This window comes from Micrasema longulum, unplaced genomic scaffold (genome assembly GCF_059751315.1).
Source record: "Micrasema longulum isolate JH-2025_06_02 unplaced genomic scaffold, ASM5975131v1 h1tg000646l, whole genome shotgun sequence".
Taxonomy (NCBI): Eukaryota; Metazoa; Arthropoda; class Insecta; order Trichoptera; family Brachycentridae; genus Micrasema; species Micrasema longulum.
In genome coordinates this window covers 203,971-221,601 of record NW_028277842.1, presented here as the reverse complement: position 1 = coordinate 221,601, position 17,631 = coordinate 203,971, and the positions used below count along the sequence as shown (strand labels likewise).

Sequence of the window (17,631 nt, the reverse complement as noted above, 5' to 3'; positions counted from 1 at the left end):
GTATCTATATATAATTTTTTTACATGCATACGCTTGGGATAACTGAGCTTTAGTCGATGAAACATGTATTATATAATACAGTAATGCTTTATATTTATTTATTTTTTTCTGTGCTGCAGAGCAGCGTTTATTTTATAATTTAAAAATACATATAATAATTTGTTACCCACTAAGTCTAAAGACTTTTCGGTGGGACACATTTGTTTTTTTATGACAGGTTTATATTACATTTATTTTATTTATATTTTACAGATTTATTTATAAACAGGCACTATAAAGTATCTAGAAGATATTTCTTCAGTTCTTTTTTTTTAACTTGAAGATTTTTTATGTTAATGATGGTTTGTGGGAGATCATTGAACAATCTTGGAACAACGCAATTTAATGTTCGCTCTCCGAAGTAATTTGTAATTCGGGGAACAGACAGGGAGCCCGTAGTTTTTAATCTAGTGTTGTGAGTGTGGGAAACTCTTTTTTTTATATTCCGGATCAACAGAGTGATCTACAATCAATTTGTAGTCACAAAGTTGTTTTACCGGCAGGACATTACAGAATTTAAAATAAATATATTAATTATTCTTTCGTTGACACTTTAATAATAATTACTGTATCGTTAATATTACTCCATTTTTTTAATTGCTTTCACTTACACATACATTTTATACTACAATCATTACTCATTAATTTTACATAAAATATCACGCTTTGCACACACGAACATTGTTGTATTATTAAAATTTTGCTGAGCTTGCTATATTGTTTATTTTAATTTCTAAAATCATGCATTATTATTTGCATATTTATGCCTATAAATGGCGCTAAACTGAACGTTTGTTTACGTACTCTATTCTATTTAACAATTAATCTTACAATGTCTTTTTTTTTAATGTATTCTGCCCCGACTCAACACCGATATTTTTAACAGAGTCGAGCCGGGACAGGTTCACAGGCATAAGTCGTTGCTGGTTGGGCCACTATAAACGGTGTCTCTATAAATAAATAAAAATTAACTTATACTTCTACGACTGTATCATTATTTTTGTGTATTTCTCAAACGCCATCGGACTTTTGACCTCTGTCTTTAGAGATATTCTTAACTCGCTTACCACTTAGAAAGTAAAAGACGTACATATACTTGTATTAATAAAAAATCAACCCTTTTTAAAAGACTAAACTTTTTATAAAGAAGTCAAAAAATGGCGGTTTATATTTGCAATTCCGCGTCCATACTACAAATTTTTACGAATTTAAGTGACAAAATTCACTAAAGAAATACTTTTCTTAGACAGAAATGTATTGGCAAAAATTAACAAAAGTATTCCGATAGGAAATTTACATACACACGGTCTACAAAAAAAAATTTCTTGGTGAAATAAAGTTGGGGCAAGTTGTATACCTTTGGACAATCATCATATATCTGGGAATATGGAGATGAAAATTTTGCAAAAATATACTGAGATTACATTTTCATCAGCTAGCAACACATTTCTGTTAAACTTGTCATTACTCATAAAAAGTGTTTTTATTGTGAATAAATTAATTTGCAACAAAAAATAAGTTTTCATGCTACATTTGCTACTTTTTTACCACAAGTTGGGGCAAGTTGTATACCTTTGGACAATCATCATATATCTGGGAATATGGAGATAAAAATTTTGAAAAAATATACTGAGATAACATTTTTATCAGCTAGCAACACATTTCTGTCAAACTTGTCATTACTCATAAAAAGTGTTTTTATTTTGAATTAAATTAATTTGCAACAAAAAATAAGTATTTATGCTACATTTGCTACTTTTTTACCACAAGTCTGGCTTATAATTTTTGTATGTTAAATATGTATAGCTGAAAGCGTTCTTTATTTATTTAATCCACCTCTTATAATAATCTAAGCTCAAATTCAAAAGACTGTTGGAATTAAAGTTCCAAATTTTTAGTGTACCATTCACAACTGCTATACCATTTCAAAAGAAATCTAAACTATTTGAACCTGAAGAATTTTGCGTAATTTTACGCATACCTACATCAAAAAAATATTCTATAATTAACTCTATGTACCTGCCTACAGTGCCTACCTATATAAATATATGTATTTTATATTTGTGTTCTTTCATGATTATGTACAATTCTTAATCTTGTTAGAATATTTTTATACACTATTTTTTATTTAAATTAAAAAATATTTTTATTTCCACGTGTCCAAGAGTATACTTACATATGTGTGTACCCGCGGACAAAAAACACACCCTTTTAAAAATCTCTTTAAAATAAAATGGGTGTCACTTCGAACATTTGAATTTTGAAATTAATAAGCAATAAAATATAGGAAATAAATTTATAAACCTGAAACAGAAATAAAAAAATATCTGTCTCTTTTAAAATAAGAAAAGAAAAAAAAACACAAAAACGAAAAAAAAAATATCCGAAGGTACACCACTACCTTATTAAATTAAAAAAGTGAGACAAAATTTTAATATAAACATTCAAATAATGAATGGTGTTTTTCCTTAGAGGGGGCCTTTATACTAATGATGATGTGATTATAATATACCTATTGGAATAATTTCAATTGAAAAAATAATTATAGCTAACACGAAAAACGAATGGTCTTCTTTGTACATTAATTATCATGGGTATATTACAATTCATTGAACTAAGCTATCTTTCATGTAATACGCTTTGAAAATTTACCTAACAAAGAAATTACATTACTAAAAAACATGTATTCGGTGAATCAAATAAATAATGTAGAAAACAACCCCCAACACCAATCCAATTTAGTTATTTATGAGGGTTGTCAGTGCGACATATCAGGAAAGCACGTACGCGAGGAGGTAACATAATGTTTGTGGTTACTGGCACTGGTCAGGTAGGTATCCCTTATCAAATCCTTATCAAATCCTTATCAATACATTGAATTATTGTGACATGCTATGATCCTCGTCCTATTTTCTGATCTCCCGTTACAAAATATCGCACGGGAGCGTCAATTATCCCAGATAAAAAGTACATCACGCATATTGTTTTTTTTTAATAAATTATTAACGAATGTAACCTAGACATATGCCAAATAAAAATAATTACGCTACCAGACAAAATTATTTAACCTGTTTCGTTTGCTGATTAAATTGGCAATTCTAAATAAAAGTATTTGCCACCTCTGCGTGTTTACTTTAAATAATTTACGTAGTTTAATATAGTATCAGTTCTTAAAACTAAATCATGGAATGTTAAAATGAGAAATTCAAAAATCTTGCCATTTTCAAAAATAATTACGGTACAGCAATGATTAGATTTCAGGTTTAGAATCTGATCATGCTTGGTTATCTTTGGACGTCTTTGTCCTATTAAGTGCAACATGCAACTAACAGAAGACCAAAAGCACTGTAAAGTTGGACGAATGTATGCAAAATTTATGTTGACGGGATTAAGAATAAAAACACCCGAAAGGAATGTACATACTTATCTATGAAATATATAGTTTGGTCATTTTCGTTCAGTGCCGAAAATCGGCGTTTAATATAGTAAATAATACAATATGTTCCGTTTGCAAAAGAGTGAAAAGGGGGACAATTAAGTAATATTAGATATAAGTACAATTATGTAAAATTGAATTATAAGGAAACATATAAGATACTGTCTATCCTCATTAGGTACATTAAATACGTGTTCTGAGGTAGGCAGCATTTATTTATTTTTATTTAATACAGCATATTTAGTTTAAGTCATTTATTTTTTATTTTATTTTATTTTATTTTATTCTATAAAAACATACAGTCATACATAATAAGTATTAAAAACAACATTTTTTTTAACATAAAAAGACCAATTAAGTTTTCATAAATTATGCAAAAGATATAAACATTAAATGTGACAAAAAAATAAATAAATAAGAATTTCAAGTGAGAAAAGAATAATTGTTAACATTTGCGTTTTCCATGGAGGTAATAAAAAAAAATACCGAATGTACACTCCGAGCCATCCACGCACACACAAGAACGCACATATAAAACATACACAAACATATACATTACATGCGGCACATATACAATATATACATAGCATAAACCACTCAAGATGCACATTTAGCAACTATCCCAAATAATCGACCCCATGAAGAAATTTTCTGTACAAGTGCAGTTAAAAATGTCTACATCAATACTGAGTCCATTATAATTTCTCATTATAATGTCAAGTGTTGGTTGTTTATATTTTCGTGCCACGTGATGTTCGATTGGTGTCACGCTCGCGGTGTTACGTTTTTGTGTGTTGTCGCTTATGTTGCTTTTTAGACTAGCTGTCGGGGAGGATGTGCGTTGAAATTCAAAACAAGGACTACCGGAATCAAATGAAGGAATGGATTGACACTTGAATAAAATTATATATGAATCCGAATTAGTCTAGATATGATTTAAATATGAAATATATGATATTATAAGATGAAATAATATTTTAACGTTTGAAATTCGTCAATACCTATATTTACTTTTGGAAAGTAGAGAAGCTTACCTTAGCGTCATCCCAGAAGTGGGTCCTGGCAGGATAGCCAACTATCCTATCAGGAAAGTCCTTCCATACCGTGAAGGCGAAGTCCGCTTCGTCTGACGTCAGGGAGGCATCTTCATCCAGTTGCAGCACCGCGTCTGTCTCTATCAGAGGGTGCGGAGTAAAACGAGCTGATATGCCCATTCTGAGGAAGAAATCAAAATGTTCTTAGATGTATAAACGAAAATAAAAACAATGTTTTTAGAGTGTAAAGAAAAACAGCATGTTATTTACAAACATAGAGGATAAAAATAAAATGAAAAATAAAACGTATATTTAACATTGAGGGGGATCATTACGCCCACTATCCACCCGCAGCTATTATGGAGTCCTGGGGGACTGATTTATTTATATTTAGACGAAAGTTATAGTAAATATTACTAAGGGATACAAACTCTATGCAGATTAAGGAGGGAGGAGGATGTATGCTAACACGTGGTCCCCAAAAGTATCAATTTCTACAAGCAATTTGCAAAAATAAACGTTTACGAATTGGATTTTACAGTTAAAAGGCAAAATAAAGACAGGCGCCGTAGCACGGTTGGTTAGACGGCCAACTATAAACTGTCGTCGCCAGTTAGATTCCCGCCAGTTGCAAGAAAAAAAGTCTGGGTGTTGAAGTGTATTTTTCATAGTTTCCTTCCATATTCTCTCCTTCCCACCTGCTGACAAGCTTTTAAAATAGAAGATTGGTGGGTCATTCCTTTTTTTTTTAAAACATGTCATTAACACTGAGGTATAATTAAATAGAGATGATGCTTCATACAACGATATTATCACATTATGTTCTGAAAAATGAGCGTTGTCGTGCGAAACGGGTAAGAAAGTAAATAAGACTAACTTTCTATGCCAATTTACTGTAAATTCAAAGCTGCATGTCGCGTTTTTTTACGCTGCTTCACGTTTACTGACTACGAGTTACGTTTCGAAACTAAGGTTGAATGGAACACAAGACGGGTGCTTATTGCTGCATCTAGTGTATATATATATATCAATGGTAATAAAAGGGTAAAATAATACGAAAATAATCTGACAAATGAAAGTAGAAATAAATAAAGCATGTGATTGGAAAAGTAGAAACTAGGCATAGAAAAGGAAAAGTACAATATGTGATCAAGCGAGAAAAAATAGCAAACATTCCAAGGAACAATGCCGCAGAAGCGGAGAGGTACAAACGGACCCAGGATCCTAGACATCCCTTACTCCACCACCAACCGACGGCCTCGCGTCTGAGATCAAGAAACAGTTTTATCAAAGCCACCAACCCTGTTGAATCCTCACAACACCGGAGAGAGGAACTGTGGCAACAGAATCATAGAGCGAGGACCGTGGATGGATCCACGTGAGGGTATCCAAGGAGGTGAACATCAACCCTACTCGCTAAATTTAATTATTTTTTTTAAATATATTTTTTGCACCACAACAGGCCAGGAGGCCCAATTACAGTGGTGAATTACATTACAGAACAACCTGGCTTGAGAAAAATCACATTTTTAATTTTTGTGTTCTCACCGGGAATCGAACCCGGAACCTTCCGTGCGTGAGTCAAGCGTCTTGACCACTACACCACGGAGGCCGCCTGTATTGTGCGAATGCGGCGCAATCCAGGACGACAGCCACCTACTGACATGCCTGCTCATGGGAGAGGGCTGCACTCCTGGGGACTAATTGTGGCAAATGACAAAGCAATATCCGTCGCCGCATATTGAAGTGACAGGATATGATCCAACCGGACACGTTAAGTAAGTGGGTATAAAAAAGAAAAATAATAATTACAAGACAAGGAAAAATAAAAAATAATAATTGTTGATCGATAAGTAATTGGACATTTAAAAATGAACAAAACAGGCAAGTAAAATATGAAGTCCAAATGTAATCGGACAAATAAAATTCAAAAGAAAGAGTTTTTGGACAGTAAAATGTTACAGAGCAAGTAAAAAACTGTTATTGACTAACCCTGGACTGTATGCTGCGGCATCCACTATATCCAGGGGGATGTGAGAGGGGGTAGAGGGCCACCTTGAGCGCGGGGGAGGGGGTTGCTCATTGGCCCACATTATAAGTATCTGTGAACAAATTGAAAGATTGAGTAAAAAAGTTATAAGTATCACATTGTCAGTAAACAAATTAAAACATTACCCGTCTCTTCGTCAGGACACCAATTAAACCAACATGCAAAACCTACTATACACCTTCACCATAGTTGTTGCACAAAAATATAAAACCAATACAACATGCATTTTAATGGGCACATGCACTGATTAGGACAAACATGCACTGATCAGGACAAACATGCACTGATTAAATTATGAAAATATTCAATGTTGTTTGAGAAATAGTTGAAAAAATAGAGGGGAAGGGGAGAGGAGGTGAGCTTAATAGGATGACCATTACAGTGGAACATCGTATAAATGATTATATAAAAAGTTTGTTTGATTATTGATCAAAGGAACATTATTTTTTAAAGCTTTCCTAATGTGAAATATATCCATATTATTTACTTTTAACCCTTTATTATTTATATGCAAGATTTTCCCTCCATCCCCTCTTCCTTTTTTCAAATATTTCTCAAACAACAAAGAATATGTTCATAATTTCATCAGTGCATTATTATTATTATTATGGATAACATTTATAGCGCCATTTTCGTAATAAAATACCTCAAGGGCGCTTTACATAGTGATTCTATTGTTAAATTAATTTAATTGAAGCTTTTAAATTTGTAATTTAATTAAAACAATTTATTTTGTTGTCACATGCTACAGATTTATTCAAATAATTTAGAGAGCAAGTGGGTTTTAAGTTTTTTCCGAAACATCACTTCACTTTCACAGCCTCGCACCTCTGCTGTGAGAGCATTCCATGCCATAGGGCCTGCGACCGCAAATGCGCGTTCACTAAATTTAGTGCGCTGTTTGCCTAGAGGTATAATAACTTTTCCTCTCGCCGTATACGTAGCTGACCTAAGCGTGAGACGCCTGTCAGATAGTTCATCTGGAATGCATAGTTCCCTAAGATATTCCGGAGCAGAGTTGTGCAGTGACTTATACATAAGCCAGCAGAGTTGCATGTTTGTCGTCATCAGTGCATGTGCTTATTTAAATGCATGTCGTGTTGGTTTTGTATTTTTGTGCAACAACTATGGTTAAGGTGTATAGTTGGTATTGCATGTTGGTTTAATTAGTGTCCTGACGAAGAGACGGGTGCGTCTCAAAACCGTTAGACATAGAAAAGTCAATACGTGGTTATATACAAATATTGAATAACATTTAAAAAAAAGGTTTGACCACAAAGTTAATGCTTTAAATATTAATGATACTTTTTGTTAATCATGAATTAAACCCGAAACCTCTTGGTTTAAACCCAATGACCATTTGACCACAAAGTGGACAAGTAATAAAATATATAAATTTTGAAATGTGAATTACTGATTTCATTTTTAAACTTCAGCATTAAAATCATCACAGCTATTTTAAATCATAATATGAAAACATAATTACGTTTTAAAATTACCTTTACCTCTTGATAAAACATGGATGCCATATAAATAAAGCCACAAATAAAATACGAAGTCGTTTTCTGCTTTTCCATTTAAAATACAACCTGTATGGTGTAAAAAATAAATGAAACGACGTCACGATATAAAAAAAGCCGGTCGCAAAGCAACGCATCCGGAAAACACAGACCGGAAGCAACTGAAAATCGATTTCCGGTATCGTTTAGATTTAAAATCACGTCTTACCGCACCTGTGCAGTCTAATGCTAGAGGAAATATTTTTTGCGGAAATAGTGTATTAATGGATCCAGAGTATTCCATTTTGAATTTTACGAGTATAAAATCTACGCGGATGCAAACAAATTCGAATATTTATTTATTTATTTATGTACACATCGACGGTTCAAAGAACCTTTTACAAAAAACAAAATGTTTTACAGAAAAAACAACAGCAGTGAACAATAATTATGTACTGCATAATATGAAATGTAATAGAATAATTAAAGTAAACCATTTATTAAACATAAAATATGTTTAATAATTTAAAAAAGTGAAAAAGAAAAATAACATCTCACAATTAACATGAGAAAATCATATGTTCTAAATACAAATATAACAAAGTAAAATTGAGAATAATTTAAGATAAAAATAAAGTAGTTAGTATTCAACTTTAAACTTTTAGAAAATTTATGTAACATTTTTAAAAAATTTTTATTCATAAATTTCACAAAAAGTACATGTTTTTGTAAAATTCTAAAGACTTTTACACATCTTGTAAATGTTATCACTGTAACTCTCTAAAAAAAGAGACCAACTCTTGTACTTGGAGAGTGACTTACACTGTTTTAGTTGTTTATTTATGAGAGATTATATCATTTTAAATACGAGTGCATGAAAAGAAAAAGAAAAACATAGTATATGTAAAGAAAAAATAATAATACATTCATTCTCATTAAAATTTTACACATTTTAACATTAGTACTTTTAAAAAAATAAGTTTTTTTAGAGCAATAAGAAAACTTAAATGATTAAAAAAAAAACCTTTATTTTATCAGTTGGTTGGAAGAATTTGCCATTTGGCAATAAATCCACCAATGTACAATTTATATTATGCCCAACACGTTAAAATAAAAATAAGATAAAACACGTATTCAAGGAAACAAAGTTAAAATTAATAATATATTTTAAAATAAATCCAATACTTTTCTAAAAAGTAACGAGTGAGATTACATTTTATTTCATTGACAGAATTTTTATTAAAAATATCGAAGATTTGTTCAAATTTATTTCCATACCGATGTATTTTGGGTGAGTGCATTTCAAAGTTGGTTCGTGAATAGTTGCAAAAAAAATTAATTCTTTACTTCTAGTGCACCTACCAGATATTCGAACTTAAATCAGTTCAAGCAAAGCTGTTATAATATACAACAGCATATTATTGTGGAAATATTATACAGCGCCATTTTCGCAAATGTCCTGCACACGGTATAATAGGGAAATATCACAAACAACGAATACTGATAAAAACAAGTGAAATGTATTAAGAAAATATGAATATTGTAGAGAAATGTTTTCATAGATAATTTTTAAAAGAAAATTGTTAAAAACATGTCTTAATAAAAACGCGACATGTTTGGCCTTGATAATTGTGTCGTCAAGATTCATGACGAAGTTATGTTTCAATTTAAACGGTCACAAACGAATGTCAAAATTTAACCGAATTTTGGCGTATTATCATTTTCGAAAGAATTTTAAATAAAAAAAAATGTTATGCTACAAATGACATAGTTTTACCCAGTGATATATTATATTTACCTCTATCGTTTTACTCGACAGAATTAGACACTTTTTGATTTTAATTTTTAAGAAAAAACGTGTAGTTTCCCTATTTTTAAAAATATTTATGTGGCCTTAAAAATAAAAAATGACAATGTTATACTATGGTGTAATACTGTAACCAAAGCTGATACTTTAAAAAAATGCCACTTTTAAGAAACTTAACTCTTGTTTTGGAATTTTTGTCTTTTATAAACTATATTTCATACTGAAAAAAATAGCCATTAATTCCACACACTGTATATTCCATTGTGGCACACCACATACTTAAGGACCGTTTATATGTAGACAATACAATAGATATGATAATATTGTCTTGTCCCGGCTCCGTGAGCAGCCTCCGACTGCGTGGGGAGGAACGCTAGGACAATACGAAAATTGCGCCACAGTTCAAAGTGAGTATTGCGAAAATAAATACACTACGTTATTTGTTACGAGCTAGTTCACAAAAAATACTATTTATTTTATACCAAGATGTATTGGAATTGTTAAAGAACGAACTCAATAGTAAAAAGTTTTTTTGTTTAGCCTTCATTTTTGGCAGAAAAAATACGCGGGAGCGACACGTTCACGTCGAGCAAATCGCTACTGTCACAAGGTTCTGTCCGGGCGCGTTTACACTAGTACAATGTAACCGCACGCAGTGGTGGAGGTAATCATTGTTTCGCGGAGATAGCCTGCCCGTTTATCTGGATGGCGATGTCTCAGAACATTTTTTTGCCTCACGAATTGCTGTTTACACGTGGACAATGATCGAGTCGAGTCATATGCAAACGGCCCTTACAAAACATATCTTTCGGGGTTAAAATATAGTAAACGTAACCATATTTACTTAAAAACCGTAGGAGTGGGGATAGAGTTTCGCGACAGTGCTCGCTGTTATCATATGGTCACGCTCGTACTAGAAGGGTTAATAAATAAATAAATAAATAATCAATATAAGTATATCTATGTTCTGTCAATTAAAAAATATTGCCTTAATTTTGTAGGCAGGTAGGGTTGGTATTATTACAATATTAGACAGGTAGAGCTTTTGGGAGGGGAATAAATCAGGAGAGAGCACTCAGTACGAGAGGGAAAGAGATGAAACGGAGTAGTGGGAAGCGGAAGCAGTAGATAAAGGAGGTATCGTGATAAGGTAGTACCCACTCTGGCATTTAGAAGCTTCGTTTCACAACTCTACATACTAGTAAGGTAGAAGTATAGCATTTAATTTAAGTACTGCAGAACATTTAAGGGAATATGAAAGTAGAGACGTTTTCAGGGCTGACGACCTGTGATTGCCTAGCTTCAAAATGTTAGTATCAATTTTGTAAGACGCAATTCTTTTAGGACAAAAAGAATTGTAGACGAAGAACTAAAACACGGAAAAAAAGATAAAAAACATTGACACGATACGAGAATAAAAGAACGATATTATATACAACTTTTTAAAACGAGACAAGGACAGTCGAAAATAATATACAAGAGACTGAAATTGTACAATAAACTACCAGACAAAAATAAACAAAAGACACAGACAACATTTACAAAATATGCTAAAACTATTATCATCAACAGTAGAATATGAATTTGAAAAATAAAAAATATTTGGTTAAATGTATGTAGCCGTAAAGGTTTAAAAAAAAAATTTAATTAAAAATATATACACATATATTCAAGAACATATTAGTAGGAACACCAGAATCTCATTGTACACGGTAAAAAAAGAAACATTTTTTTAACAAACAAAAAAATAGTAATAAAATTTTCACAGATGAAACGGATACCGGATATTTTCTATCAAAAATACATTAAGCGCAAGGGAAACTTATTAACCGTATTGATCATTGATCGATATTGGTATCCGGGTATCCGGCTTAGGGGCTTGCCGAATATCCGGTATTTGGCCAAACCACTATCCGTTTCGTCGATAATAATTATACTTTTCGTTCAAATGCCCTTGATAGAATTAGTGAATCATCTTTGTCACGATTTAAAAAATATTTTCATTTCATTATGTATATTTTAATCAAATTCAGTTATATTATATAACATATTATGCGCCATCTAGACCGACAAGACCAAATCTTCTGTTTTACAAAGACAACGCGTCAACAAACTATATGAAACATCTACAATACTACAATACCTAGAATATGCGATCAATATAACAATAGATTTACCGAGGTTGATATTTTTACGACAATGTATGTAAATTTAAGTAAAATATCATTTTAATATTGAGAAAAGCAGATATTTTATCTTTTTTTTTTTTTTCATTTCTAATCTTTTACATTTGTTATATTTAACATAATTTAAAATATTGTCTTATTAGTGTAAACAAACCACAAATATTTGGACAAATTCAATAATCGTAATTGAGTGTAGACAATTTTTTGGTGAGTGCATGTGTGTCCTACACTAATAAACAAATAAATTGTCAATATACATACTGTTTGTTTACCCGACGAAATAAATTAATAACAATAAACAGTTAATTTGACATTCTGAAATGATATTTATACGAAAAAAACTATCGATAAATAGTATCCTTTTTGCGCGGTTTTTTACACTGTGCTGCGTGGAATGTATCCCCCGTGTAAAAAGAGGTTCCGGTGTATATGCGTGCGTACGTAGTATTTCTACGTAATAATTATAGGGGAAACTTTCAAAACAAGATAAAATATGTTCTCTAAACTTGGACGATAGCTGTTTCTGGCACTTGTTAGAATAGCCCCTGGCTTCACACAAATCATTTGCCGTCTATCGGACGAATACTTCCAACCTTTCCTACGATCGATTAAAGAATAAAATATTACCCAAATATAACGAGATGCTACAGGAATCGAAGAGCCTTTTAACTGTTTCGTTTGAGAAGAAAATCCCAATAGTAAAAAAATACAAATTATTACAATAATTAAAATATGTTATAAGCAGCTATATTCTGAAATTCCGTGCACTTAATAGTAACAAGACTGGTTGGATTTTTATTAAGACTATTTTAAGAACTGATTCATTTTTTAATATACTAGTAGGTCGTTCTTATATTGGTAACACTGAATACGCGCCTATGTTCAGAGTACATTATAATGTCAAAAATAGAAGCGCAAATGGCGTTTTGGCTTCTCTCACTTTATAAATTTCTCAATCAGTCTAAAGTTGTCCTGCGCTAACTAGCCACCATTTTTTGTATTTTTTATTTTTTTTTATTTAAATTATTTTGTTTTTTTACAATAAACATAAGTGATAGAACAGAGTATTCAAAAATAAAGCATAATTACATAACAATTAACATATTAATAGTAAACAAAAAATCCCACAAAGGCATGGCCTGTTCGTGGGTAAACAAGAAAATGTTAATGAATTTTTGCTCCTTTAGTAAATAATGGACAGTTATAATATTTTTGTGTAACATAAGAAAGAAAAAATAAAATATTCTTTAAAAAATAATATGTTTTTTTTTATTTTTATAGTAATTAAAAAAGGAAATAAAAAATATTAAAAAAAAAAATATATATTCCTTATTATTAAAGGGCAACAAAATAATTCATAGAAAAAAAGAGTTCATATCTTTAGTTTGAATCCAGGATAGTGCATGTTTTTTAAAAGAGAGACAATTTTGAAAGTTTAGAATCAATGGAATATTATCATTAAAAAATTTTGGGTATATAAAATATACATGTATCTGTGCGAGCCTCATTTTACAATGTGGTATTTCTAACACACGATTCCTTCTTTGACTTGATGTATTTGAATTACTTGTAAATAAATTTTGGTTCTTAAATATATATTTTAAACATTAAGCGGTTTATATTTATACTTCAGTAATTATTAAAGTAAACGTTGTAAAGTTATCCATAATAAAATAAACTTCAAGAGTTCGCAACAGAAAGACGACGTTTTTATTTAAAAAAAATTCCTTTTAATATTAAATTATTTTAAGTGATAACACGCCTATGGCTTATAGAGTCTTTCATACGGAGAAAAACCATTCTATGGTTATTCGTCGCGAAGTTGGGACAGATTACAGTGTGAAGTAAAACAGCTTAAACCTTTACTATTGTGGGTAAAAATGGATAGTGGAGCTAGGTAGAAGTAAAATGGATTGTCTCATTCGCCCAAACCAATATTGAATCAAATGCTCCACAAGTATATAGCTTATGTTAGGTTTTTGTTATTTTCATTATGCGTTTTGCAATATAAATAATATAGATGTACATATATACCTAGTTTTTAAAACTGTGAATATTTTGTTGATTATCTCTGTTTATTACGTTAGTCTTCTTTTTTTATTCTCTAATGTAAAGACATTTCAAAAAATATATTGTTAAGTGTCCTCGGCACGGGTAACTCCGGTGAGGTCACATTATTTTTATTATTAAATTTTAGTTTGTAAGAGAAAAATGTGAATAAATAAAATAAAATAAATAAATAAAATTTTTACCAGTGACCGAGTTTCGTCGTGACCGACATCGTCAGACAAATGCAAGCAGGGGTTGTAAATGATGATTTTTATATAATAATGGAAATAATAGAGTTTAAATTAAAATAATTTAAGTATAAGGTAGTACAATTGTATGAATTTAAGATTTGTTTGAGTGTATATACCAAAAACAGGGGTAACTGATATAATTTTATGAAGTTGCAAATCATGATTTACAACCTCTGCTTGCACTTTTATATAATATAGAAATTCACAATAAGTTTTTCTGGGTTATTATGCCGTGTGTCGTTCGTACTCTTTACGCTGTAACGCGATCCGAAACGTCGGTAAAGAGTACGAACGACACACGGCATAATAACCCAGAAAAACTTATTGTGCATCTTAACGGCCGTGAAAATTTAAGAAGTTTAGTCTCCCGCCAGTCTGACGATGTCGGTCACGACAAAACCGGGTCACTGGTAATTTTTAAAAATAAAAGTGAACATAAACTATATACGTATTTTTATTAATATAATTATACCAGTTCGTTTAATCAACAATGTTTTGAGTATGTCCAAATGTTTGTAGACAGGCTGAATTTCCTCCCTAGGAAGTTATTAGAGAGGTTTAATATTTTTGAGAAGGGAATATGCCATAGATGTCTAGGATTTTAATTTTTAGTAGGAATCGAGTGTGGAATAAATGATGAACCGAACAAATCGAGTTTTGACCAAAAAAACTTTCTTTAGCGACATGTGAATAAATCCGAAAATATACGTATTAAGTACTTCTTTATTACGTAAGTAAGTATGACAAGAAATATGTGATTCCTAGGTGGACGTCATTAGTTAAGGGATTTTCAGTATCGGTGATAAATACATTGCCTTTCCAGCAAGCCGTGAGTTACAGAAGGAGGTCCTTTGTTTGTCCTGAAATAATGCGAGGTTTCCTCCAGGAAGTGACCCCATCAAACACTTATCTAGCAGAGCCATTTTCATAACCCTTATTAATCTTTGTCTGATATATTCGGGAAACGTTATTTTCATTTTTCTTAATACGAGGTATCTAGTAATAACATTTATGGAGGTGCTTATTTTGATTACGTAAGGTTTTGTAGAAATACTTTTTGCGCAACAAATGCTGGAATAAAGTATCATCGTGTCCCTATTTGCACCCTGTGATGCATAGGGCACCAAAATTGGTAAACCAAATGCAGTGTATTTCGATCATTTGTCACATGAATTCCAGTCTCTGAGATAAAATAATTATCCGTTCGTAATTTTTATTCTTTGTATGTAATATAATGTTCTTTTGAACTCACTTTATATACCTTCAATAAATCACTGTTACTATATAAACCAATCCATAAGAGCTTATTTATGTAAATTGGATTTAAAAAAATATATATATCAAATAAAATAAAAATGAAGAAAATGTCTAATTATTTTATAACTTTTTATATTATTATTAATAATAATTAGACTTTCGGTCAATTTAATCTTCACATTAGTTTGGAAATGCCCTTACATTCACCATTCTGCCTATATTTGAACATCTATATTCCATCGGCTCTTCTATCTGTTGACGTTTCTTCTTTAACTTCACAAACGTCAAAAAGTTTACGTCACACAGTGTGTAAAGTGGCCACTTAAACCAGACAATGACAGGTCATTGTCTGGTTTAAATGTCTGGCCTGTAAATGCTTAGACTTTCATATTCCCTTCTCAAAAATGTTTTCCCTCTCTGTTAAAATAAATTTAAATAATTGATACTATATTATTTTAATTGATATTATACTATTATTTTACATTATGTTGCAAGATACACTCAGCAATGACAAATTACATGTAAGACAATGTTTTTTTGTTCTGTAATCATTTCATCGAACTGAAAAAAAAAATAATCAAAGTTTTGTTCGTACATTATTGAATAAAAAAAAAAGTTTATTGTGTATGCAGACAATTGGTAGAATTCCATATTTAATTTGGTAATGTATCCAAAATAAAACAAGTTTATTGGATTACAATTCTACTTTATTTTTTATAAAATATACAAAGGGTATATTGTGACGCGTTTCGTCTTGTTAGGACATTTTCAAACAAACTAACTTAAATATTTACTTAAGTTTCCTTATATACTAAAAATAATTGCTATTTTATGTTTGTGGATTTCTATACAAGACAAAATAAGTTGAGTAATTAAAATTCAATTAGGGTATACTGAGTATATTAGACTACTAAATATATAAAAACTTGTCATGTTCCCAATGAATTAAATTAAAATTAAATAATATTATAAAATCTGAATGTATTTTTACCTTAGTTGACATTCAACATAAATGAAACTTGTGTAAAACTTTAGAGTATATTATACTTTAAGTGTAAAACACCAATGTAGAGTTTCAACAATAATTTTCAAAATAAACCTGTATAAATGAAATCAATATTTTTATAATTATTATATTAATTTTAAAGTCATACCCTTACAAATATTTTCAAATAATGGAAGCTTTTTCCCCAATATAACCAAAGTATTCCTCTAATATACCCTAATTTAATTTTAATTAATCTACTTATTTTGGCTTGTATGGAAATCCACAAACATAAAATTGCAATTATTTTTAGTATGTAAGGAAACTTTGTAAATATTCAAGTTAGTTTGTTTGAAAATGTCCTAACAAGACGAAACGCGTCAAAATATACCCTTTGTATATTTTATAAAAAATAAAGTAGAATTATAATCCAATAAACTTGTTTTATTTTGGATACATTACCAAATTTCAAAAAAATGTATTTGAATGTGACGTTTTCGTAAAAATAGGTAAAACGGGTTGCATTTTAATAAAAATGTAGCAATTTATTTGCTTTAATGCAATTCTTTTTGATGCAATTTACACTAAGAAGGTCGACTATATTATGAGCCTATTTCTCTGTGATATTCAAAGGAGTAATGAGCCGTGGTCATCCACTACAGACTCCAATACACTTTCATTACCGATCTACCCCATTAACTCCTTTGACCAGGAATAGAAGATGATCGTAGCCCAAAGGATTGAGCCCATAAACTACTATTATTATTGAGGGGTGAGGAGCAGCAAACATCTGGCACAGGGCAGAAGAGGGAGGTTGGAAACGCCTAGGGCCGAGTTTATTGGAAAGCCATTATTTCATTCTGAAGGAGCCATTTGTTTTTAATACACTTTTACAACGTCCACTTCTAAGAGCCATTCCTCGGTATAAAACTAAAAGCTATAGCGTGGCATTTAAAAAAATATTCATTGAATTGTAATATTAACAAATTACAACAGGGATGAAGAATACCTTGAATAAGGGAATATGGAAGACTAGGC

At 30.9% G+C, this 17,631-nt stretch overlaps 1 protein-coding gene across 1 annotated transcript in view; it reads right to left on the bottom strand.

Moving 5' to 3' along the window:
* The window catches only part of ttv (exostosin glycosyltransferase 1 ttv), a 139,073-nt gene that overhangs the window by 46,610 nt on the left and 74,832 nt on the right, over positions 1 to 17,631 (bottom strand). The window contains exons 5-6 of the mRNA XM_088229228.1: positions 6,502 to 6,611; positions 4,510 to 4,690 (exon numbers count right to left, since the gene is read on the bottom strand). Of these exons, the coding sequence (XP_088085354.1) occupies positions 4,510 to 4,690; positions 6,502 to 6,611 (291 nt within the window). The remainder of the gene's footprint in view (positions 1 to 4,509; positions 4,691 to 6,501; positions 6,612 to 17,631) is intronic.